We start from the raw sequence: 27,771 nt of genomic DNA on the forward strand, positions 1-27,771 counted from the left end.
AATGTATTGTGAAAACTAAGACTCCACAGGTGAACAGGTGCCATTGGTAAAAATAGCTACCACACTCTCCCACTGTTGTATAAACACAACTAGTAGAAAACATGCTCTAATTTACATTGGGGGATATATTTAACAATAATAACATGTACATGTTCTAGACATTCTAATGATCACCCAAAATAAATATTACAGGCATTTTACTTACTTTTTTGTGAGGAATCCCATCCAGTGAAAAGGAGAGTTGTTCGCTCGGATTTTGAAGTTGTGAAGTTTCCTGCCTCTGTGGGGGGTACTTATATGCAAATATCCTGGCCAATGGCATTGCAAGACTAAACAATAGGATCCACTGATGATGTTTAGGTGAAAAAAGAACAGGAAAACAAATGATTTATACTAGGGATGCTCGATATTGGCTTTTTTTGGATATTGTCCAACTCTTAATTTCCGATACCGATATCAACCGATACCGATATATGCAGGGTTTCCCCCCCAAAAACGGAATAATTTCAGGTAATTAACATTACATATCTCTTGTCGTGTAATTAACACAACATTATGCATATTTGACAATAAATAAAATAATAATTTCTTCTTACTTGCTTACCTGGGTAAATAAATAATATGGGACATCCCTAATTTATACTATTTTTTTTATTATAAAACTGGGCCTTGCAGGGTTACGCTCTGCCCCCGTCTCTTCCTCAGTGTCTCCCAGCTGGCCAGGAGGAGAGCACTCCTCTCAGCCCAAGCTCATTTAACCTACATGTACTTTGTAAAACGTATTTCACCACTAAACCTATATTGATCACGAAGATCCGTCCACGATCATAACTGACGAGTTTGGTTCCACCACGCTTCCCTCTCAGATGGAGAAGCAGCCCTTGCCCAGCGACGACGACCAAACGACGACAACAGGAGTCCTGGACTCGGGGGCGAATGGGGCCTGCACGGAGGGCCAGCAGAGCCCGCCCGAGCCCCCTGCCAGGGATGGATGGAACAGTAAGGTGGAATACTTCCTGGCGCAGGTGGGCTTCAGTGTTGGACTGGGCAACGTGTGGCGGTTCCCCTACCTGTGCCACCAGAACGGAGGAGGTGAGGGGGTCTTATTATGTACCTGGACTTTGGAGAAGTCTTTATTTCTAGCACATTGCTACATCGTCATGCAGCGAACACACACACACACACACACACATGCGAGAGATGGGCGACACATAGGACACACACACATGCGAGAGATGGGTGACACATAGGACACACACATGCGAGAGATGGGCAACACATAGGACACACACACACATGCGAGAGATGGGTGACAGATAGGACACACACACATGCGAGAGATAGGCGACACATAGGACACACACACACATGCGAGAGATGGGTGACACATAGGACACACACACATGCGAGAGATGGGCGACACATAGGACACACACACATGCGAGAGATAGGCGACACATAGGACACACACACATGCGAGAGATGGGCGACACATAGGACACACACACACATGCGAGAGATGGGCGACACATAGGACACACACATGCGAGAGATGGGTGACACATAGGACACACACATGCGAGAGATGGGCGACACATAGGACACACACATGCGAGAGATGGGTGACACATGAAAGTGTGGACACTTTGGACACAAAGATGGAGGTAAAGGTAGAGAGAGATAAAGAGAGAGAGGCAAAGAGAGAGAGAGGTAAAGAGAGATAGAGGTAAAGGTAGGGGGAGAGAGAAAGATGGAGGTAAAGGTAAATCAAATAACATGTATTTGTAAAGCCCGAAATCACACGGTAATGTCCCCATGCATGGGCCAGACAAGTCTTCTTTAAACAAGTCAAGTAGAAACATCACAATAAATCAAGAACAAACACCCACCATTATTATGCGTGACCTACTAGGGCTGTCACTTTAACAAAAAATCTCATTCGAATTTCAGTGTAAAAAACAACCTAAACCTAAACAAAGTCTAAGCTATTTTCTAAGTTTACCATGGTATGTTTGGTATCATTCTTTTCAGCACAGTCTCACCTATATGACGTGACCGTTTTTTTATTAAAAAATTATTTTAATTAAAATGTCTCCCTTCAAGTTCGAATCTCGTGTTTTTATGTAAATTTTTAATTAAATTCGAAATTCGAAAATAATGTGACAGCCCTATGACCTACTGACCTCTGCTCACCACCAGGGGCCTTCCTCCTGCTCTACGTGCTGCTGATGCTGGTGGTGGGCATCCCCCTGTTCTTCCTGGAGCTGGCCGCCGGCCAGTCCATCCGGCAGGGCAGCATCGGCGTGTGGAAACACATCTCCCCCAAGCTGTCCGGGGTCGGGTACTCCAGCTGCGTGGTGAGACGTCTATATGTATACTGTACCTGTGTATACTGTGTACTTTAATAATAATAATAATAATACACTTTATTTGTATGGCATTTTTGAAGTATAAAATAGACAGCAGCAAAACAGACAAAAGTCAAGGTAAGGCACAGAACATTAAATCACATCGTTTTTTTTATCCAATTTTTCTCCTTATTTTTAAATTTTTTTCTCCCATCCCAATTTTTTTCGTATTATCCAATTCTTCCCTCCCCTGTATTGAACGTTTCTAGACTATGCCTCCCACTGGTCGGCTGTAGTGAGGATAGAAGCCTTGCATCACGTGTCCCCTCCGGTACACGGGGAGGCAGCCTGTCACATCTTTTCACCGCAGCAGCTCGAACTCTCAGTGGTGAGGAGTAACACGTTGCTCACGCTGCCCCCGATACTTCCTGTTTCCGCTGTACCGGCGTCAGCCAACCGACCTGTAGGAGTCGCTGTCCACAACGTCCAATCCCCACCCACCAGCTTTCCCACCCTCTAACACTGCCAATTGTGTTAGTATGAACGACCAGCCTAGCCGGTAGCAACGCCGAGAGCTGGACTCGAACCCAGCATCTCCTGCGTTAGTGGCGAGCGCCTTGCCCACTGCGCCACTCAGCCGCCCAAATCACATCGTTTTTCATATCATACACGTCCTACCACATATAACCTTTTGCTCCCGCGATGTTCATATCCCCTCCGTGTTCATTTTCACTTTCTGTTTTGGCGAAGTCGTCTGAATAACTGGGGCATCTGATTCTCCGCCGCTCCCCCCCCCTCCCCCCCCCAGGTGTGCTTCTTTGTGGCGCTGTACTACAACGTGATCATCGCCTGGAGCCTCTTCTATCTCGGGAACTCCTTCCAGTCCCCGTTGCCTTGGAGCGAGTGTCCCGAGCAGGGCAACGTGACAGGTAAACAAACCCCCCAGACCACCTCCAAGAACCACCTCCCCGACCACCTCCCTGACCACCTCCCTGACCACCTCCCAGAACCAACTCCCAGACCACCTCCCAGACCACCTCCCTGACCACCACCCAGAACCACCTCCCAGACCACCACCCAGAACCAACTCCGAGACCACCTCCCTGACCACCTCCCAGAACCAACTCCCAGACCACCTCCCAGACCACCTCCCTGACCACCACCCAGAACCACCTCCCTGACCACCTCCCAGACCACCACCCAGAACCAACTCCGAGACCACCTCCCAGACCACCACCCAGAACCAACTCCCAGACCACCTCCCAGACCACCACCCAGAACCAACTCCCAGACCACCACGTTTAAACAGAATGAATAGACAAAAAAAAGTATAATTAAATATTTTTTTTATTCAAATGTTGATTTAGAATTTGAATGTCAACGTTATGAATGAAGCTTCGAACTATTCAGTACGGCCCTACACACTTCCATCATGTTCCGAGCCCTTATACCCTCTGAATTCTAAATAGGCGCCTAACCAAAACACAGTGTTTATGACAGAAGTAGGACTAGAAAGACTTGAGACACAGTGCTTGTGTCAAGGTTCCCGTCTTCAGGTTCCCAGCTTTTCACATGTATAACACTTCTGTGTGGCATCTACTGTTGACCTGCGATCTCCCCCTAAAGATCCCCCCGTCCCGCCACTAAAGAGGACAAGAACACCTCTATGGTGGGTCTCTTAGCACTTTGAGTGCCACGCTGTTTGGTTCATTTACCCTTAGAATGCCAGCCTTTCTAGTCGTTTCCGTGGTCGTTGCACTATGTTTGCGAAGCTGTGTGTGTGTTCTGTATTATAGCTGTAGAGACACGGTGTGGCCCATTTCGACAAACATTACTTGTAGTCCAGCATGGGAATAATAGTTTGTTTCCACACGCTGTAGTTTGTAGTTTATTACACGCTAAAACATCGTGCATTTCCAAGATAATACAGTCTTTTTTCATAGATCGCAAGATGAAACGCATTATGTGCAATAAGCCCAAACCGTTCTGGCTGATCCCCTGAAACCCTGAATACGGTACTCCCAAATCACAGGTATATGACTTGTATATATGTATCATCACAAAATCATCTGGGGGGGGGGGGTCGTTTTAACTCAAAACTATGATCGCGTTTGCCAAGCATGTTTTTCATCCGGTGAAACACAGAACTGTGATCGTTAGAAAAACACGTTTCAGATTCGGTAAAATAGACATAGAATGTACCTTACCTTAGCCAGAAGGTATTCTAAAAGAATAATTCCAAGTGATTGCATCGCCATCGCGATTACCAGTGTATATGTCTATACACGTTTCGATGGTCAAATACACTTATGCAACGGAATTCCGAGGCGAGGACTGCATTTCTGTCCCAGGAGAAGGAGGGGCTACTAACCGAGGAGAGAATGAAAGTGGACACGAACGTTAACACAAACCTAAACTAACTTTAGGTTAGTTGTAACGTTAGTTTAGGTTCGTGTTAACGTTAGATAATGTACAAAATAAACGTATTTCCGCTGCTATACTTTTATTTTGGAACCCCCCCCCCCCCCGACCGGAAGTTGTTACCCTCGTTATCTGCTTGAGTGTCCGGTTGTTGTTTTTCGTTAGCTACAGTAGCAGTATATCAACTAGGGCTGCCGTGATATTGATTTTTTCCTTACCGCACAAATTTGCGAAGCTATTGAAACCGCCGTGGTAACAAAAAAAATAAAAGTTTGAATTTTTGCATTTTAATTTTTTTTATTTTAGTAGTCTATTCTTTATAGCATATAGCCTGCCTCTAGTCTAAATGTCTATCTTTAGAGGATGACTTTGCAGCATGAATATTGTTTGGGATTCGGCAAGCACGCATTCGTTATTGAAAGTGAAACACAGACAACATAGACAATGCATCATGTATTAAATAAAGTGAACTATTTAGTTTACTGGGTCGTTAAAACGTGAGCTACCTAGGTCTCATGCTGCTGCATCCCTATCATTCTTAAACTGAAATGCGCATTTGTTGATATCAGGAGCTATCAGTAGCTAGCCAGTTAGACAACGCCTCATGTATTAAACAAAAAATTGTTGACTGTGTAGTTTTGTTTAAACAGTAACGTTAGCTCGGTAGCTCACGAGCGATAGCTAGTTAGCCAACGCTAGCCAGCACTTGCGAAATGAATACCAAACTGATTATATCAGACGTTGATATCAGGAGCTATCAGTAGCTAGATAACATTAGACAACGCCTCATGTATTAAACAAAAGTGAATAGATGACTGGGCCATTTTGTTTAATGCTTGTTAAATGTTGAAAGAGGAGCTCTGAGGACGGTGCTCATGCACTCGAGGGTTTGTTTACAATACACTTGAAAAAGGCCACAGGCCGAAACGTTGTGTTAAAGTAAATTAAACTTGGGAACACGGCAGACGGTGTGCAGACTTTTTTTCCACAACCTTTGTTTACAATATGCCACGGGTCTGGGAGGGGGAGGAGGAGGAGGAGGAGGAGGAGGAGGAGGAGGGGCAAGACGGTCAGCAGAGTGTGGCAGTGAGAGAAAAAAAATCGTCCGTCCCCGTTTGCGTCCCAGCAAAGATTTATGTCCGTCCCAAATCAATATTTGATCGTCCAGGGGACGACGCGACATCGTTAGTCTCGAGCCCTGGTGGTAGCGCCCGGCGGTTACCCCCCCCGACCCTCTTCTTCTTCTTCTTCTTCTTCTTCTTCTTCTTCTTCTTCTTCTTCTTCTTCTTCTTCTTCTTCTTCTTCTTCTTCTTCTTCTTCTTCTTCTTCTTCTTCTTCTTCTTCTTCTTCTTCTTCTTCTTCTTCTTCTTCTTCTTCTTCTTCTTCTTCTTCTTCTTCTTCTTCTTCTTATTATTATAAAAAACAGCAGTGATGCGTAGGGGTGGGACGATACATTGATCCAGATCGATATATCGATCTATTATCAATAATCAAATAGGATCGATGCAACGTAAAAAGATCGATTCATATTGCGATACTCTTATTTTGAAAATCCGGCGACGTCATATCCGCCCTGCGGCCAGTGTTGTGAAACTCCGTTTAGCTCTGTACAGCAGAGCGAGAGCAGGGCTTCAGTCGTCTATTTTGAGACCCGATATAAGTCTGTGCAGTTTTTTCCCCGCAACGGGTCAAATGCATCTAACATGCTTTGCATCGTCGCCATTCTTTTATGCCCACGTCGCGTGGACAGACCTAAATTAACGTTACATTAGCTGCTTAAGCTAACTAAGCTAAGAGAGAGAAACGGAGAGAGGAGAGGGGACATTCTGTCTGTGTGTGTGTGAGTATTATTATATTGATATTATTTACTGAGGATGGACAGATAATGTTGATATTTAAACATGATCATCATGCAACATAAAACAATTGTAGGAACGGTTTGGGAGAGGAAGGGGTTTAGCTTGCGTGTTGTGAGTTCCAAAACATTTTACTTAAAGTTTAAAGCTCAATATATAAAAACGTGGCACTTTACAGTGAACAGGAGGTCTATTTGTATTAAAAACAATAGATTGTTTTTCATTTAAATGTCTGGAAGAGCTCAAAAATAAAAACGTCAATTGATATTTCCGTAGCCTTTTTTTAGTTGATCTAAATGTGACTGATTGTGTTAAATGGGCACATAATATCGTCTCATATCGATCACAGGCACCTGAATCGAATAGAATCGTATCGTGGCAGACTTTGTGATATCGGCAAATATCGTATCGTTGTCCAAAGAATCGATATCGTATCGTATCGTGATGAAGCTGGTGATTCCCACCCCTAGTGATGCGGTATTCAGCTTAACTCTGCGTGGGGCGGCTACGTGGTGTAGTGGGCAAGGCGCTCGCCACGAATGACAGAGACGCTGGGCTCGCCTGTTCGAGCCCAGCGCTCCACATTGCTTTCAGTTTAGCTGGTCGTTCATACTAATACACATTGGCCGTATTAGGGGGTGGGAAACTGATGGGTGGGGATCGGGCGTTGTGGACAGCGACTCCTACAGGTCGGTTGGTGCGCCTGCGCAGTAGAATCAGGAAGTGTCGGGGGCAGCGTGAGCCTCCCACGCGTTACTCCTCGCCACTGAGAGATCGAGCTGCGCAGGTGAAAAGATGCGACTGCTGTTACCTCAAGTACCGGAGGGGACTTGTGCTATGTATGACTTAGTCCACATTGCAGCCGGCTTGTGGGAGGCAAGAAACAGCGTTCGTGACAGGGGAGGGTTGAATTGGATGATACGAAATTGGGATGGGAGTAAATATAGAAAAATGGGAGAAAAAGTGGATAAAAAAAAAAAAAAAAACTCTGCGGTGGGCGTGATGTAACAGCGATACCGCGCTAATGCGGTAACCGCGGCAGCTCTAATATCAACACCAGCCATGGGAATACTGTTTTCTAAATTGGGGAGGCTTTTAATCGTCAAGGTAAGAGGATTTTAAATCATGGTATCCATCAACTTCAATCGGTTCGGATCCTTTCGTGACTGTAGGGCACTGTAGGGAACTTGAGGGTACAAGTCTGACCCACTTCCAGTGATGAAGCTAAGCTAAGCTAAGCTAACGGAGCAGGCGTTCCCTAAGCCTACTGCACGCACAGAGACAACAAAGGTATGTATCTTCTTGTCTAACTCCAGGGAAGATGGCAAATAAGCTAATTTCCCAAAATGTTGGCGTTTTCCTTTAACAGTCAAATGGATTCAGAGGATTATGATATACAGGTTACAGGGCTACAGTATAAGCACAGACCTCAGTACAATAATCAGAATCAGAATCAGAAAGGTCTTTATTATACTTTTCACATACAAGGAATTTGCTTTGGACGTTACTCGTGCGACATTAGCGGACAGACATTAAAGACGGATAATACAATAAAGTGGTGGAGTAAAGTCAAATGAAATATGGGCTAAGTTAAGCACAATAGAATAATATATTTATGAAATAAAATATAGACCAGGGCTGTACAACTGGGCAGATGTGGTCAATTATACAATTATATACACTAATTAGAATGATGTAACAATACAGTGTGTAACTGTGTTTCCCTCTCAGTGAAGGAGTGTGTAACTCTGTTTACATCTTAGGGGCGACAGTGGCTCAGGAGGTAGTGCAGTCGTCTGGTAATCCGGAGGTTCCCGGTTCGATTCCTGCTCTTCCTGGGCATCGTGTCGAAGTGTCCTTGAGCAAGACACTTAACGGCACCTTGCATGGTCACCTCCGCCGTCAGTGTGTGAATGTGTGAGTGAATGGGTAAAATGTGAGAAAAAATATTGTAAAGCGATTTGGATAAAAGCTGTTTTATAAATGCACCATTTACCATTTCATCTGTGTTTCCCTCTCAGTGAAGGAGTGCGCCGCCAGCTCCCCCACCACCTACTTCTGGTACCGCAAAGCCCTGGACATCACGGACTCCATCGAGGAGACGGGCCAGTTCAACGTCCCCATCACCCTGTCCCTGCTGGCCGCCTGGACCATCGTTTGCCTGGGCATGGCCAAGGGCATCAAGACCTCCGCCAAGGTAACTCCCAGAGCCTCTGTTTTTTTTTTTTTTAGATTTCAACTTTTTTATTGTATTTTCCATTATTCAGACAGTCTCTTTACATTTACATTTTACATTTAGTCATTTAGCTGACGCTTTTATCCAAAGCGACTTACAAGTTCTGTACGACAAGCCATCAGGAAGGGCACAACTCTATCAGCTGAGCAACAATGTTCATCAAAGTGTTGAGTGCTACAGTGTAGGTTAGTTTATTAGGACAAGTGCATGACAGTAAGGTTAGTTAGGGTTCGATTTTTTTATTGTTTTTTTTTTTTTTTTTTTTTAATTCAGATAATGGTTGAAGAAGTGCGTCTTTAGTCGACGGCGAAAGATTGGACGTGATTCGGCTGTCCTAACTGGGGTGGGTAGTTCATTCCACCATTGTGGGGCAAGGACTGAGAATAGGCGACTTCTCTTTGATGACCCTCCCGGAGCTTGGATAGGAGTAGGTCTGAGGCGGCCAGAAGATGCAGAGCGTAGGGGTCTTGAGGGTGTGTAGTTAGAGACCATTGACCGGAGGTAGGCGGGAGCGGTTCCCTTTGCCGCACGGTATGCTAGGTCGAGGGCCTTGAAGCGGATTCGTGCAGCAATGGGGAGCCAGTGCAGGTCCCTAAGAAGTGGGGTGACATGGGCCGACTTCGGTAGGTTTGAGATCAGGCGGGCCGCTGCGTTCTGAATGAGTTGAAGAGGCTTAGTGGCAGTGGCCGGGAGGCCAGCGAGCAGTGCATTGCAGTAGTCGAGGCGGGAGATGACTGTTGATTGGACGAGGAGTTGGGTGGCTTCTTTTGTCAGGAAGGGGCGTATCCTTCTGACGTTGCTCAGGAGGAATCGGCAGGTTCTGGTCGTCGCTGCGATGTGAGCAGAGAAGTTCAACTGGTCGTCGAGGACAACACCAAGGTTCTTGGCGGTCGGGGACGCAGTCACAGCTGTATTCTCGACTGTGATTGAAAGGTCGGTTAGGGGGGAGGATTTGGCCGGCAGGTGGAGCAATTCTGTTTTGCTTAGGTTCAGTTTGAGGTGGTTGGACGTCATCCAGGCTGAGATGTCGGACAGACAGGCCGAGATCCGCTCAGAGACGTGGATATCTGAGGGAGGGAAGGAGAGGAAGAGTTGAGTATCGTCGGCATAACAATGGTAGGAGAAGCCATGAGACGTGATAATGTTACCCAGTGATTTAGTGTAGAGGGAGAAGAGAAGGGGTCCTAAAACCGAGCCCTGGGGGACACCCGTCCGCAGGGGGCGGGTGGCCGACAGGGTCCCTCTCCATGACACTTGGTAGGAGCGGTCATTGAGGTATGATGACAGCCATGTCAGCGCAGAGCCAGCCACTCCCATTCCTGCGAGGGCCGCAAGGAGGATCTGGTGGTTGACTGTGTCGAAGGCTGCAGATAGATCTAGGAGAATCAGGACAGAGGAGAGGCCTTTCGCTTTTGCTAAGTGAAGTGCCTCTGTGACCGCAATGAGGGCTGTCTCTGTGGAGTGACCAGTCCTGAAGCCTGACTGATTAGGGTCTAGGAGGTCATTCTGTAAGAGATAAGCAGTAAGTTGGTTGGATACAGCACGTTCAAGTGTTTTAGAAAGGAAGGAGAGAAGAGAGACAGGACGGTAGTTGCCTATGACGGTAGGGTTCAGGGTTGGTTTTTTTATGAGCGGCGTGACTCTGGCTTGTTTTCCACATCACATCATTGTGATACAAAACTAAAAGGATAGGAAAACTTAAAAAATTTAATAAAATAAACAAAAAACTGAAATACAGGCCAGCACACTCCTCACATTGATCATATAATCAGTCGTTACATATTAAAGTTACACATATCTCCTGTATAATAAAAAAAAAATGCACAGAGAATATAAATCGGACATAAGATATCCTGACTTTTATTTACCTATCATTATTAAATAGGGACCCCAAGTCTTTTTGAACACATGTAAGCTATTATTAACTTTGTGTATAAGTTGCTCAAAAGAGGCTAATCTAGCAAGCTCATCATTCCACTCTCTGAAGCTGATTTTCTCTGTTGATTTCCAATGCCTCAATGCTATCCTACATCCTGTTATGAGGGCCAGCTTTATCCAAGAACCTAAATGCGAGGATAGTTCAGCCTCCACCGGCAATATGCCCAATTTATATACCCCAGAGCCTCTGTTATGACTGGTCCACCAGCTGCGCAGGGAGAGTGTCAAAGAAGAAGTTAAAACAAAGTGCGTTTCTCCGAATCTAGGGGCGTTTGGTGAATGTCCTCGCAGGCTTGTGATGACTAGGGGTTTGTAACACCGACACTGCTTCATGGAGAAGGCTTTCCCAACGGGTTAGGAATGGGAGGTGAGTCAGAGGTTCAGACGTCCAGGTCTATTCCTGTTGCCGCGTGGCGTCAGCCCGGTCTCCGGTGTCTGTTTGCAGAGTAAATATGTGTGTAGGACGACTTCCAGTTTGTCCTCAGTCTGTCAGCAGTCAGTCAGTCGTTTTCTGCTACAACAAATACAGGGAAAATACCTGTAGAGTCTGCGAGAGCAGGGGGGGAGATGACTCCCAGCCAGGCAGATCACACGGTTACAGACCATGGAACTGTCCTCTAGAACAAGAACCATAGAGAACAGCACTATGAGTAGGATGACAACTAGAACCATTAGAGAACAACAAGAACCACTCAGCACTATGAGTAGGATGAGAACTAGAACCATAGAGAACAACACTATGAGTGGGATGAGAACTAGAACCATAGAGAACAGCACTATGAGTGGGATGACAACTAGAACCATAGAGAACACCACTATGAGTAGGATGACAACTAGATGTGTGAGATGAATGACAGGGTATGAGTATGGTGAATGCATCAATGGAGGGCAGGGGTAGAGCGGTCGAGGGAAAGAAGCTCCAGATCTGCTTCCAAAGTAGGTTTCAGTCTTTATTTCTGAAGACTATTTCAGACTGGAGCTCGGCCCCATTGCCTTTGCATTAGTTTTGTGTCTAACTAGCCATAGCTACGGGTATCCAGTATAAAGACCAGCATGGATTGTGCTGAGAAAGGACTGTAACAACAACATCTTCAGTAAAGTAGTTTCAAGTTTCACGTTTCTTTATTATTTGTCATACAGAAATACAGAATACTTTGCATGAAATGTTTCTTTCTGTTTTGCTCCTGAGAGTGTGCTAGATAATAACAAGATAGTATAAATAAGTATAATAAGTATAAAATAGAAAGTCAAGAAGTCAAGTAAAAACAAGTGTAAACAACAAAATTGTTCAGTATACCTCTATATACAGTATGTACATCTGGTACAAAAATGGTGAGGTATAGCTTGTGCCACCTTGTGGTGGTGAGGTGCAATAAGGAATAAGGAATGAGAGATGTGCAATTTTCTTACCAATAATATAAATATAAAGTGTGGTAAAGTGGGTGCTACAGTGTGTTGTTTATTTAAAGTGAGTGTGTGTGTGCTGTGGGTGTGTTGATGGCCTGTTATTGTTCATTGTTCAATCATTGTTCATTGAGCATCCTGATGGCCTGGGGATAGAAGCTCCTTCTGAGTCTCTCTGTGCTTGCCATGAGACTCCGGTATCGCTTGCCTGACCGCAGCAGTTCAAAGAGGCAGTTGTTTGGGTGGCGGAAGTCTTTGATTATTCTCTTAGCCTTGCCCATGCACCGTAGGGATCCAAAACCCTGAACTTACCCTTTAATGTGACTATTTTCTTTGATTATTTATTGCACGTCACGTTGCAGTCACTTTTCATTGCCATGTGACGTTTATTGGAGGATAATGATAGACCAGGAGATGAGAAACACCCTAACTTAGAGTATATATGCATCTTCTGCAATGTTGAAATGCTGAGGCGTGAAGCAGTTAATGTTGTTGCCACTGTTTCCATAAGTACCAGGCAGCAGGCTTCTTCCTGTGAGAACATCCTGTCTTGAAGCCAAAATAGGCGATGATTCAGTCGTCAACTGTCAGCTTATACATAGAAGCGATGTTTGTGATGGGTCAGCTTACAATCAGTGTTAATTTAGTCAACATAAATGATGATTAAATATGGTCGTCAAGTCAACTAAGCTTTTTCCCCTGACAACGAGATGAGACGTCACGTTAATGTAGATCATGTGACACTAACGTGACTAAATAATTAATGCAATGTCGTTGACTATAAACGACGACACAAAATAGTTTACAAAATAAAATCTTGCAGAAATATCTTTTAGAATAATTCATGTTATCATTAGTGCAGCATTTCCGTTTCCTGTGTGCAGCTCAAGTGCAAAAAACACCGATCCCATCCTTTACAATGATTGTTCAACTGCAAAAATGAGTAAATGTTATCAATTCACCATGACTTGTTGAGGAAATAATGGATTTTGAAGAGTAGAAGCCGGTGCAAAAATTAGAATTTTTTTGCTGTGGTGAAAAGAAGGAAGTTGCAGATCCCCAGGGTCTATCCTGATTGGTCAGATGGGATGGTGACAATATCTGTGTCATAGCCTGACCTGTGCTGATTGGCTGGAAGAAGTTTTTTTCATAGATTAAAGATCCCCCCCTCTCCCACCTGGCTAAATATATTGTATGGGGAAGTGGCCAAAAATGGTTACTTGGCCGGTAAAGGGTTAACAATGGAGGGGCAACAGGGTCTTGTGGTCTTGTATGCAGTGGGCTTGGACTTCTCACGCTGGACACTAATGCAGGAAACAATCCCACCGCTGCCACCAATGTAACCGAGGAATAGTCCACCTATACTTTCAAACTATAGTAAAATAAAATCACAGGAGAATTGATGATCTGATCATCAAAATAACGGTTTTCTTCCTCTTTCCACTCCACAACACAACAACGGACCTGTCACAGGCGCGCGCCCTGCAACTCCACCTAATGTCAGCATCAATAATAGCATAGAACACATTAAATAGCTTTCATAAGTCTAACCAGCTAGCACTAACATTAGCTTGTTTTTGTTTAGAAAAAGCTCACACCAATTCATGAGGCTGTAACTGAGTGGCGAGACTAAACGAAAAAGACTAAGACTAAATGTTAGGGATTGTTAGCAGAGGGCCCAGGCGCAAACAGATACGAGGGAGAGGTAAAGGTAGATTGTCCAAAAATGAGCACTGCTCCTTTAATTAGAACACTTCGAGCCAGGGGTGAAGTGTAACAGAAATACTTCCAAGGCAGTAGCAAAACAAAACAAGGAATAGCTCAGCTAAGACTGGCAGAGGGCAAAATACAAAACAAAGAATAATCTCATAAAGAGAGCAAGTCCAAAAACACAACACTAAATGACACTGGGAAACTTACTATGAACACAGGAGCTCAGCACATGAAACAGGGACGAGGATATCAAACATGGAACCGAAACAATGAACCGACAATAAGAGTAGGGAACACACACCAGATATAGGGGAAACAATTAACACTAGAGAGACAGCAGGGCAATTAGCAAAATGAGACACACAAGAGGGAAAAGGCAGAACTAACAGGGCTACAGGAAAACACCAGACCAATGGGGAAAATAAACAGGGAAGCAAACAGAACTAACTACACAAGAAGACTGAACACTAGACAGAGTAAACAAAACATACAAGGAACTAATAAATAATTACAAAGGGAACGAGACTAAAGACAGAACACAGTTAAACAACACAGGAGACAATAAAAACGCCAAGAGTATAAGAAAGTCCAAAGGTGGGGGCTGTTGAGGAGAGTAGGAGGCAGGGAAAAGTTCCTGCAAGGGTGGGGGCTGTTGAGGAGAGTAGACAGGGAAAAAGGGTCCAGGGACTGGCGAATCCTCACACTAAAATGCTCAGACCTGTAGTTGATTAAAACTTGACTAAATGAAAAATAGATAGGTGACTAAATATGATGAAAACTAAAAAGAGCATTTGACACATGACTAAGACTAAAACTAAAAAATTTAAATAGCTGAAGAAATTAATACAGCTTACAATGCACATTATAAGCATTGGTAAGATTGGTCAACTTACAATGCACATAGAAGAGATGTTTGTGATTGGTCAGCTTACACAATGCACATAGAAGAGATGTTTGTGATTGGTCAGCTTACATAATGCACATAGAAGAGATGTTTGTGATTGGTCAGCTTACACAATGTACATAGAAGAGATGTTTGTGATTGTTTGTGATCTAGAAAAAAGTCAGTTTTAACATCAGAGACCACAGTCTTGAACACACACACACATCGTTGATTATGATGATATACTGTATATCAGCTGAACACACGCACGCACGCACACACACACACACACACACACACACACACACACACACACACACACACACACACACACACACACACACACACAAGATACATGCACCCTGCACTGCACCTTAATAAGATGCACATACACTTCTATTCTACTATATTCTCTATTCTATTTTATTCTTCTACTTTAACCCTGTGAGGCCCTCGGTTGCAAAATTCACAGGGTGAAGCTTGTATAACAGCTATTTTCACAGCCATGACTGACAGCACTTACTGACAGCTTACAGTATGTTAAGTTTCAAGTTTCAAGTTTCTTTAATAGTTGTCATACAGAAGTACAGAATACTTTTATACAAAATGCTTCTTACTGTTACGCTCCAGAGACTGTGCTAGACAAGATAAGTATCAATAACATAGTATAGCATGTAAATTAGAAGTAGAAAATGAGGTCACAGTGTTCAGTATAGACATATGTACAATGTTCGATGCAGAATAGACGTAACTGAGTTAATATACAATACTATGCAGTGTACTAATATACAATACTATATAGTGCAAAGCAGAAATGGGATGATGTACAATTTTAGGTACAATTTACAGTAAGGTGTACGAGTTGTAGTGCAAATCCTTTATCAATAAATATAAAGTGTGGGGAGTGGGTGCTACAGTGTGTTTGTTTAAAGTGAGTGTGTGCGTGTGGATGTGTGTGCTATGTGCGTTTGATGGTTGTTGTGTAGTGTTCATTGTTCGTTGAGCAGCCTGATGGCCTGGGGATAGAAGCTTCTTCTGAGTCTTTCTGTGCTCGCCTTGAGACTCCGGTATCGCTTGCCTGACCGCAGCAGTTCAAAGAGGCAGTTGTTCGGGTGACTGGAGTCCTTAATGATTCTCTTAGCCTTGCCCCTGCACCGCTTGTTGTAAATGTTCTGGAGGGTGCTATTCTTGTGAGGGAAGTGGCTGGGCGGGTAGTAGAGGGCTATTGTTCACGCCCAGCAGAAACAGGGGAGTGGCTGGGCGGGTAGTAGGGGGCTATTGTTCACGCCCAGCAGAAACAGGCAGAGGTGTTAATTCTAGCTTCTTCTTTGAGAGGCGTTTTCACAGTTTAAGATTTTTTTTTTTTTACGAGATTCAAATGAGCACATCTTCTTCAAACCTTCTCAGATTTCAACGTATGACACATCATTTGAAAGCTTACATTCTGTACGTTCACACTCTGGACAATTTAAATGGATACATGTGGCATCAATCGCTGGTTGCGGTCACATATATATAAAACTGTAACATTCAAGTTACCCTATCAAGAGGGAATGATCAAGCACATTGAATGCAGCACTGGAATCTAATAACCCATCAGCATAGAGTTATTTATAGCACAAAGCCAGTCATCAACATAGAGTTATCTATAGCACCAAGCCAGTCATTTGTCATTTGAGATAGAGCGGCCTGCTCTATATGCATGTTTATTTCAAAATAAGCTTGAATGTGTGTACTGTGTATACACATCCTTTTCCATAAAGGGCAGGGCCTGTTGACATCGTTGATTATATGATGATATATATCAGCTGATCAGAATGCTTGGCGTGTATGGCTTCCGTGTCCTGCATGAACTAACGCTAAGCTCCGTTTCTAGACGAGAGGTTACTGGGGATGCAGGAGCGGATTAGAGGCCAGAACATTGTGGTATTATAGGGTGGAGAGTAACTGAACTCAAATATCCAAATGACCGTTATAATGAACCTCAAACCGTCACCCTCCACCTCGTAAATATCCAAATTATTCTAGTAATGTTCCATAAAATAAACCCCTGTCCCCCCTCTACCACTTCCTAAATATCCAACTTATTCTAGTAATGTGCCATAAAATAAACCTCTACCACTTAAATATCTAAATTGTCTCCTAGTATGAACCCCAAACTGTCACCCCTGCACCACAAAATATCAAAACCATCAGCTATTGAATAAACCTGCCACGGTCACTCTTGACCCGCCTCTCTGGAGGTTAGACGGGGTGCTCTTCTCTCTGAGACTCTCAATCACATAGTTTCCTCAGAATATGGGAAAATCTTGTGTATATACAGTACACACATTCAAGCTTATTTTGAAATAAACATGGATATAGAGCAGGCCGCTCTACTTCTACTGCTCGACCGCTGAGCAGCGCTGCAGAGTTACCTCTCACTTTACATTTAGTCATTTAGCTGAACGCTTTTATCCAAAGCGACTTACAAGTTTTGTACAACAAGTCAGCAGGAAGGGTACAACTCTATCAGCTGAGTAACAATGTTCATCAAAGTGTTGAGTGCTACAGTGTAGGTTAGTTTATTAGGACAAGTGCATGACAGTAAGGTTAGTTAGGGTTAGAGTTTTTTTTTTTTTTTTTAAATGTATTTCAGATAATGATTGAAGAAGTGCGTCTTAATCGACCTCTCATTGTAACACTGAGCAGCGCTGCAGGGTCCTGGCCAGAGAGAACAAAGCCTCGTCACGCGGTGTGTGTGTTCGGCAAGTCAGGGTTCCCACGGCCTCTGGAATTCCTGGAATGTCATACAAAATCCTATTTGCTGCCAGGAGTTCAGAGTGAGACACTTATCTCAGAGTGACACACAGCCCTGGTGGAGGAGAGCTTCTCTCTTATCTCAGGCCAGGGTTACACGACAGGAAAACAGCGACGTTGCATTTTCGAAGGATTTCGTTTGCACGGCCAAGTCGAATGGCAACAGCGTTTTAGCGGGCCCAGCGGCGGCGCTAAAAAGGTGTTTTCATTGTCAAAAGTCCCTTGGAACGGTGCCATCTAACCTCGCACGAGCCATTGCCGTGCGCGGGCGCGTGCCCTAGACACCAACGTTCACGTCCGACGTCCGCGTGCTCGCTCTGGGCTAGATCCAAAAAAGAATGGATTGCACGGTGCTAATTGCAATACTACAATTATGAATTGAAAATGGGGGACCCTGATGTAAACAAGACGAAAGTCTTTCTCTTTCTCTTAACAATTGTGTGTATTGAGCTGTACTGTATTGTACCCATTCTGCAATCTGTTGATACAATTTTCATTCAATCATTCAATCAATCACCGTGCAGGTGTTTGAAACACTTCCAGTAGCAATATAACGGTAGATCTTTTTTGTTTTGTTTTTAGTTTACATATCATCTTTAAACCGACAAGTCCTCTCTTCATAATATGTTTGGAATTGAACACGCTCCGCCCAGGGGCGGATTTAGGATTGTAGGAGATCCGGGGCTTAGCCCAGATAGGTGCCCGTGTTTTTTCTTCTTTTTTCTTTTTGATTTTTTTTTTTTTTTTTGGCAGGCAAGGGATTTTTTTTGAATTTAATGAACCTGTACGTGCAATTTCCTGCAAAATAGAGCCTTCAATCTTGACCAATAAAGCTGCTCTTTTCACTATAAAACTCAGTTAACCATAACGTAGTTATGGTTAGATTTATATATTGGGGGGGGATATATCATATTTTTCATATGATCAAAAAGTGGTGGAGCAAGAGCATACCTTTGCTCCCCCAAGTTCAATAGTGGGAGAGCAGAGATGCTCCGAATGCTCTTATGGCCAGGCGTCTATGATTCACTGACACAAAGTAAAATAGTGCAGTGCAATAAAATAGTTAGTAAAATAGAATAAAATAATGCAATAGTGCATTGCAATAAAATAGTTATCATCGTATTTTTTCGGGAGGCCGGTAAGGAGTGCATTACAGTAGTCGAGTTGGCTTGAGATAAAGGCATGGATCTGGTTTTCAGCGTCCTTTTGATTTATAAATGGCCGTACTTTAGCTATGTTTCTAAGGTGGAAGAATTAAGTTTTTGTCAACTTGTTGATTGTGATTTAAAGCTTAGGTCTGAGTCTACCATAACACCAAGACTTAACTCACTCAAATACAGTTAGCAGCTGGATAGACCACAGATGGAAATTAGCTTCTGCTAAATCTGATGCAAACATATTTTCATGTAACAATGATGAATTGTCATTTTTTTTTTTTTTTTTTTTTAAATAGATTCAGGGCTTTTCAGAAAACATTCGGGGCTTGAGCCCAAGTAGCCACCCCCTAGCCCCGCCCCTGGCTCCGCCCCCTTTCCCTTGCTTCTCCAATCACACCTGCTGCTTCCAGAAAGCAACAGTGGTCAATTGTGCAAGTCGTGTGCATTCTCATTCAATGCTTCTCATTCATACACTGCTTGACACACTGACTGTGTGCATTGTAATCGGAATGACTTGTAGACATTGTGTATATTCATATTGCATTATGCGTATTAATAGGATGTATTGTTCGGCTCTAGCCTGATCCTCTCTCTCTTTCTCTTTACCCCCTCTCTCTTTACCTCTCTCTACCTCTCTCTCTTTACCTCTCTCTACCTCTCTCTCTCTCTCTCTCTCTCTCTCTCTCTCTCTCTCTCTCTCTCTCTCTCTCTCTCTCTTTACCAAGGTGATGTATTTCTCCTCCGTCTTCCCCTACGTGGTGCTGCTGTGTTTCCTGGTCAGAGGTCTGATGCTGGACGGGGCCTGGGAGGGCGTCAGCTACATGTTCTACCCCAAGGTACGGCACGCCCTGCAGAGAGGAGGAGGAGGGACCAAACGCTGCACCTGGTTTTAGATCCCAAATGTTAACGTCAAACAGAACGCATCGTTCCAGCGAACTTGGGAGAATTCAGTCAATGTTCAGTCAAAAAAACAAACTACGCTTGTAGTCAGTGATACCCAGTGTTCTCTCTGTGTTCAGGCTCCACCTCCATTTTCTTTTGTGGAAAATGTGCCTTGATCCCACTGGAAAATCACAGTCACTGTGTCTACAAAGTTACTCTCCCATTTATTGTTAATGGAACAGCATCTGAAAAGAAAATTAGGGATGCACCGATCCGACTTTTTCAGTCCCGATACCGATACCTGGGTTTGGGTATCGGCCAATACCGATACCGATCCGATACCCATTGTCCAATTTTTTTCTCTCCTAAAAAGTAAAAAAAAAATATATACGGTATATTTAATCCACGTTTTTTTATATTTTCTTATATTAAAATATATATTTTTTTTAAGAATTGTAAAGGATCACACGTGTGTTTTTGATTTGTTGTAAACAAAGACAGAAAATAAACTTCATTCATTCAATTAATAAACTGTATCCCTCACTGTCACTGTGTGGAAGAGACTGGGATCATTCTCTTGTGCAACAAGGCAACATCAGGCTTGACTTAAAACATTACTTTCCTAACTTAGTGAAACTAAATGTAACAAATGAACACATAGATATAAATGTACTGAATGGTTATTTCTTATTTTATTTATTATTATAAAAATAAAATCCGATACCGATACCCGATCCAGCTATTTTACTGATATCGGCGTCCGATACCAATATCGGATCGGTGCATCCCTAAAGAAAATGTCCTGATAATATCACAAGGAGAACACTGGCCTCTGGGTCCCTAATGGTTGTTGTTGTTGTCCCACAGCTGGAGATCTGGGCGGACGTGCAGGTGTGGCGGCAGGCGGCCACGCAGGTCTTCTTCGCCCTGGGCCTGGGCTTCGGCTCCGTCATCGCCTACTCCTCCTACAACCCCAGGAGCAACAACTGCCACCGGGACGCCTACACGGTCTCCTTCATCAACCTGCTCACCTCGGTGCTGGCCACGCTGGTGGTGTTCTCCGTGCTGGGCTTCCGTGCCACGAAGATCGCCGCGGCGTGCGTCGTCAGGTGAGTGTCCGCCATTCACATTACATTAGATTACATTAGATTACATTACATTACATTAGATTACATTAAATTACATTACATTAGATTACATTACATTAGATTACATTACATTAGATTGCATTACATTAGAAGCCTATTGGAACGTGAGGTTCTGATATGATTTGATTAATATACCTGCATTATTTTATCCCACTTTATGCTTTGCTCTTGCTGCTTGTTTTACACTGATTTTATGTTTTATTTCTTACTGATGTAAAGCACTTTGAACTGCAATCCCCTGTATGAAAGGTGCTATACAAATAAAGTTATTATTATATGTAAAAAGGATTATATGCAGGTTTGTACAGACATATATAAGGATACATTTAGAGCTGCCGCAGTATTGATGATTTCCTTACCGCACAAATTTGCAAAATATTTCCTACCGCCGCGGTTATTACCGCACGCACACAACATTTTTTAAAAAAAAGTTTGAATGCCTTTTTTTTTTAGTAGTAGTCTACTCTTTATAGCATATAGCCTCTAGTCTAAATGTCTATCTTTCGAGGATGACTTTGCAGCATGAATATTGTTTGGGATTTGGCAAGCACGCATTAGTTATTGAAAGTGAAACACGGATTCGAAGTTTCCCCTCTGGTCGTGCGCCGTTCACTCGGTGTCGCGGGCAGGGGTGGTTACCCCTAACCCCCCCGACCCTTTCTTATTATTATTACTATAAAGTTACTACTTTATAATAAAGGCATTCGTTTTGTGGCATTAACATTATATAGTTATACGTTCAATAACATCAGCGTATTTACCGGACAATAGCAAGGCAAGCAATACTCTATTCATATCTCAGTTCCTTTCTTTGCTCAGAGCGTGCTGAGTTGTCCCATTCTGCGGTCTGTTAATAAAGTTTTCAATCAGACAAGTGTATAGAACGAAGGGCTTTTATTATAACATTCGTTGCAGACAGTAAAATCATTATGTCTCGTTTAGTACTCCTTAGGAGCGATGGTAGTCCACTCCGGCGGAGAGTTAAAGCTAACGTTATTAGCCGTGTTGTGATGAGCTGACATTCAGGAAGTAAAAACCTAATACGCGCTTGCCGATTGGTGGTAACACACTGCATGACGCTACGTGTGACGCGTCTCTCTTCTGACCAATCAGTGGTCTGCAATGTTTCACGTGACTTTTCTGGTACCCAATAGGGTCGCTTGGAACCTCGCTAGAGGAGTAGGGTATATCTGCAGAGCCGCAAGCCCAACGAGAGGAGGGTAATTTATTATTATTATTATAAAAAACAGCGGTGACGCGGTATTCAGCCTACTCTGCGGTGGCCGTGATGTAACAGCGATACCGCGGTAATGCGGTAATCGCGGCAGCTCTAGATACATTTATATATACTGTATATACAGCATTATATTCAAGTATGCAGGTATATTCAGACAAATGGATATATATATATACCGGTATATATGCGGTAAATATAAATATATAAATGTATACCGGTATATACTATATACAGCACTATTGCACATGCTATCATACAGAGTTATATTGGTTATATGCAGGTGTATAAGTAGGTATATACATGCTTTACATGTTTCAGAACGCGAGTATAAATCTATTCAAGTTCTCCTCCCGTGTCTTTCTTAGTAATCTGGAGCAGCTCTCTGATCAGTTATCCCACGGCACCGTGGACCAAAGCATGGTGCCACGTTTCAACTTCTCTGATCCCAGTGCTGTCGCTCTAGAGGACTACAGCCACTGGTTCAAAAACTACGGAGACAAGATCCCAGGCAACTTCACCGACTGCAACCTGGAGAACGAGATGCAGAAGGTAGGGTTGGGAGGTGAAATCCACCATCTTTAAATAAAACTGGGGAGGCAGGATGGCCTAGACTAGAGGTAAAGAGGTCAGCCAGTAACCGAAAGGTCGCCGGTTCGAACACCACCCCCGAAAGGTGAGCTGGTGACTAAAGGGTGGCTGGTATTACATCTATGGTGTCCACCATCCTGCCTAAGTGCCCTTGAGCAAGGCACTGAACCTCCAACACTGCTCCAGGGGCGCTGCACTGCGGGCGACCCTGCACTCTGACCTCTCTGATTAAATGCATTTGTGGAGGACTGTGTGTAACTAGGAGGGATATGAGGACTGTGTGTGTAGCTAGGAGGGATATGAGGACTGTGTGTGTAGCTAGGAGGGATATGAGGACTGTGTGTGTAGCTAGGAGGGATATGAGGACTGTGTGTAACTAGGAGGGATATGAGGACTGTGTGTGTAACTAGGAGAGATATGAGGACTGTGTGTAACTAGGAGGGATATGAGGACTGTGTGTAACTAGGAGGGATATGAGGACTGTGTGTGTAACTAGGAGGGATATGAGGACTGTGTGTGTAACTAGGAGGGATATGAGGACTGTGTGTGTAACTAGGAGGGATATGAGGACTGTGTGTGTAACTAGGAGGGATATGAGGACTGTGTGTGTAACTAGGAGGGATATGAGGACTGTGTGTGTAACTAGGAGGGATATGAGGACTGTGTGTAACTAGGAGGAATATGAGGACTGTGTGTAACTAGGAGGAATATGAGGACTGTGTGTAACTAGGAGGGATATGAGGACTGTGTGTAACTAGGAGGGATATGAGGACTGTGTGTAACTAGGAGCGATATGAGGACTGTGTGTAGCTAGGAGGGATATGAGGACTGTGTGTAACTAGGAGGGATATGAGGACTGTGTGTATGTGTAACTAGGAGGGATATGAGGACTGTGTGTGTAACTAGGAGGGATATGAGGACTGTGTGTGTAACTAGGAGGGATATGAGGACTGTGCCTGTAACTAGGAGGGATATGAGGACTGTGTGTAACTATATGCGAAAAGACAAATAAAAATGTCCTTGTGTACATCGACAATAAAATAATCTTCTAATATCAGTGGATAGATGATAATTATATGTTGCTTTGTAACAACCAGTGTTTGGATTCGCTGTATTACTGTTACCTCTCTGACGTAGTCATGCATTGATTTGATTGCCGTTTCCCTGTGCTGCTCCCTGTGCTGCTCCCAGGGCGTGGAGGGGACAGGCCTGGCTTTCATCGCCTTCACGGAGGCCATCTCCCTGCTGCCCGGCAGCCCCTTCTGGTCGGCCCTCTTCTTCCTCATGCTGCTCAACCTCGGCCTCAGCACCATGTTCGGGACCATGGAGGGCATCCTGGCGCCGCTGACGGACAACTTCAAGACCCTGGCCAACCACAGGACCAAGTTCACAAGTAATAATCATCTAATAATATAATATAACAACTTCAAGACCCTGGCCAACCACAGGACCAAGTTCACAAGTAATTAACACTTTGGGTGCCAGCTATTAGCCGCAGCCGTCTGTAGCGAGGCCACCACTAGATAGATAGGGAACGGTCACCTTGTTTGTAGAGCTATAACTATATTTTATATTATAGCTATGGATACAATACCATGGTCATTTGACAGTAAGAACCTTCCGTTTCAAGATGCAAAAAAGAAATAATTTTTCCATCCATACGTTCCCGTTTTATACCGTGGTGAATATGAGTGTTATTTCGGAATTATCCGGGCTAATTGCTGGGAGGCTGGTTATAACCCGCAACGTGTATTATACTAAATCCATTGGCGTTTCAAATGCATATGATAGGTATTATGTTTCATCATGAATGCATGAAAGGGGGGGGGGGGGGGGGGGGTCGTTTTTTGATGCTCTGATCGCCATCAACGGCATACGTTGTGGACTAACGTTACACACACACGGTCGGATCGCATTGAAAACATGCTTGGATCAACGCAAGATTGATATCATATAGCCCTTACCTTGACTAGGATGTACCCCAAAAAGAATATTCCAATTATCTGATCGCCATTCCAAGTATTGATGTCCATCGTGTCGCCAACATAATCCACCACACATCATGAATTGGGAGTATTTGATTACCGTATTCTCAATCTGAGCGTTATAACCGCTCGTCTTGCCCGGAGAAAAATAGCCGACCCATATAATCGACGCACAGAGACGCACAAAGTTTCAAAGGGTGCTCGATACCGCCGGCTGGTAGGATCTGGCCGGTACTGCACCCTCGGGGTCCCAGTATGCCTTTTACAGGCAACATACATAACAGCTCCCTGACATTGAATAGGGTATTAAAATCGGAAAAAAAGGAAAAACAACCCAGAAACGAGAATTCTCATTTATGGCACTGAAAGTGTTAAAACACACAATTTAATAATGTAATATAATATAACAACTTCAAGACCCTGGCCAACCACAGGACCAAGTTCATAAGTAATACTCATCTAATAATATAATATAACAACTTCAAGACCCTGGCCAACCACAGGACCAAGTTCACAAGTAGGTAATAACACATATCATCTAATAATATAATTAGGGCTGTCAGTTTATCGCGTTAATTTGATTAATTAATTACACAGCAAATTATTGCGTTATGAAAATTCACTCAAAATTAATTACAAAAAAGATTTTTTTTTTTTTTTTTTTTTTATAACATTTTCTTTTATCTCATTCATTCCATAAGAACGTAGAATACACATTTACAGACTTTTTTTTATATGGACCATTTGCATGTTCTTGGTATCTGATTCTAGGGACATCTATGGATCTCAGGGAATGTATTCCCAGTGTCAGAAATACTGTCTGTTACTAGGCTTGAGTAAATTGTAATGAACCAAATGAGAATATCAATAACTTTTTTTTTTTATCTTTGACTGTGAATAACACTATGCTCAAATTGACCAGACCTGAAAAATCTAAGCAAATTAATAGATGGAAGATGATTAAACAGAAGGTTTTGTAGATACAGTACTGAATTCTGCCATCCGGACACATGCAATTTTAAATATGATTATAGAATATAGAATATCAGGCATAAAATGGTTATGCGATTAAAATGCGATTAATTAGATTAATTAATTACAAATCCTGTAATTAATTAGATTGATTTTTTTAATCGCCTGACAGCACTAAATATAATATAACAACTTCAAGACTCTGGCCAACCACAGGACCAAGTTCACAAGTAATAACACATGGCGGCTGATTGGCACAGTGGGCAAGGCGCTCGCCACTAACGCAGGAGCGCTGGGTTCGAGCCCAGCTCTCTGCGTTGCTACCGGCTGGCCGGTCGTTCATACTAACACAATTGGCAAGTGTTAGAGGGTGGGAAAGCCGGTGGGTGGGGATCAGACGTTGTGGACAGCGACTCCTACAGGTCGGTTTGGTGATGCCGGTGCGGCGGAAGCAGGAAGTAGCGGGGGCAGCGTGAGCCTCCCACGTGTTACTCCTCGCCACTGAGAGTTCGAGCTGCTGCGGTGAAAAGATGCGACAGGCTGCCTCCTCGTGTACCGGAGGGGACACGTGATGCAAGGCTTCTGTCCTCATTACAGCCGACCAGTGGGAGGCATAGTCTAGCAACGTTCAAGACAGGGGAGGGAAGAATTGGATACTACGAAATTGGGATGGGAGAAAAATAGAAAAATGGGGAGAAAAAGTGGATAAAAAAACAAAACAAGTAATAAGATAACACATAATATAATAATATAATATAACAACTTCAAGACCCTGGCCAACCTCATGACCAAGTTCACAAGTAATAATCATCTAATAATATAATATAATATAACAACTTCAAGACCCTGGCCACACAAGACCAAGTTCACAAGTAATAACACATAATCTAATAATATAATATAATATAACAAGACCCTGGCCAACCACAAGACCAAGTTCACAAGTAATAACACATCTCATCTAATAATATAACAAGACCCTGGCCAACCACAAGACCAAGTTCACAAGTAATAACACATCTCATCTAATAATATAACAAGACCCTGGCCAACCACAGGACCAAGTTCACAAGTAATAACACATCTCATCTAATAATATAACAAGACCCTGGCCAACCACAGGACCAAGTTCACAAGTAATAACACATCTCATCTAATAATATAACAAGACCCTGGCCAACCACAGGACCAAGTTCACAAGTAATAACACATCTCATCTAATAATATAACAAGACCCTGGCCAACCACAGGACCAAGTTCACAAGTAATAACACATCTCATCTAATAATATAACAAGACCCTGGCCAACCACAGGACCAAGTTCACAAGTAATAACACATCATCTAATAATAATATAATATAACAACTTCAAGATGATGAAATGATTTTCAGGACTCATGACTCGACTTGGACTTGAGCACTGATGACTTGGACTTGGACTCGAGCACTGATGACTTGGACATGGACTCGAGCACTGATGACTTGGACTTGGACTCGAGCACTGATGACTTGGACTTGGACTCGAGCACTGATGACTTGGACTTGGACTCGAGCACTGATGACTTGGACTTGGACTCGCGCATTGACTGCATCCGGACTCGGAAGGTGCAGAAGAGGAGTTGTTAATTGATAAATACAGTTATTCATTTAAATAGCGTTTGGTCAGTAACATGGGTCTCCAAGTCCCCCCCCTGCTCTGCAGTAAACAGCCATTGTTGATATAGAGTGTTTGGTCACATGGGTCTCCAAGTCCCCCCCCTGCTCTGCAGTAAACAGCCATCGTTGATATAGAGCAGGGGTGGCCAACCTTTTTTGAACCAAGATCTACTTTTTTATTTACCACCTAGCCCGAGAGCTACCAGCCAAAATTGTATGTTGTAAGCCGTCATTTGAGGCTTTATAAAAGCAGCATAATGAACACAAATCTGTCAGTGCCGAGTCCGACCTCATCTTAAATAACAAACAGCATTGCTTGTTGTAGTTAACAAGGATAGGAAGAGTTGATTTAGCAAATTTTTTTTTTTTTTTTTTTTTTTTTTAATAGTCAAATTTTATTAATCAAGATCTACTTGAAATCAGCCCGCGATCTACCTGTCGATCGCGATCGACTGGTTGGGCACCACTGATATAGAGTGTTTGGTCACATGGGTCTCCAAGTCCCCCCCCTGCTCTGCAGTAAACAGCCATCGTTGATATAGAGTGTT

General features: G+C 43.4%; 1 protein-coding gene across 1 annotated transcript in view; it reads left to right on the top strand.

Moving 5' to 3' along the window:
• Positions 1-866: 866 nt before the first annotated feature.
• The window catches only part of LOC311235036 (sodium-dependent neutral amino acid transporter B(0)AT2-like), a gene marked incomplete at both ends in the record, with an annotated part of 32,178 nt that continues 5,273 nt past the window's right edge, over positions 867-27,771 (top strand). The window contains 8 exons of the mRNA XM_084322348.1: positions 867-1,092; positions 2,200-2,357; positions 3,157-3,277; positions 8,647-8,822; positions 19,481-19,591; positions 20,505-20,746; positions 22,388-22,571; positions 23,802-24,003. Of these exons, the coding sequence (XP_084178474.1) occupies positions 867-1,092; positions 2,200-2,357; positions 3,157-3,277; positions 8,647-8,822; positions 19,481-19,591; positions 20,505-20,746; positions 22,388-22,571; positions 23,802-24,003 (1,420 nt within the window). The remainder of the gene's footprint in view (positions 1,093-2,199; positions 2,358-3,156; positions 3,278-8,646; positions 8,823-19,480; positions 19,592-20,504; positions 20,747-22,387; positions 22,572-23,801; positions 24,004-27,771) is intronic.

Source organism: Notolepis coatsorum, assembly GCF_963971535.1.
Source record: "Notolepis coatsorum genome assembly, chromosome: 10".
In the NCBI taxonomy this organism is placed as follows: Eukaryota; Metazoa; Chordata; class Actinopteri; order Aulopiformes; family Paralepididae; genus Notolepis; species Notolepis coatsorum.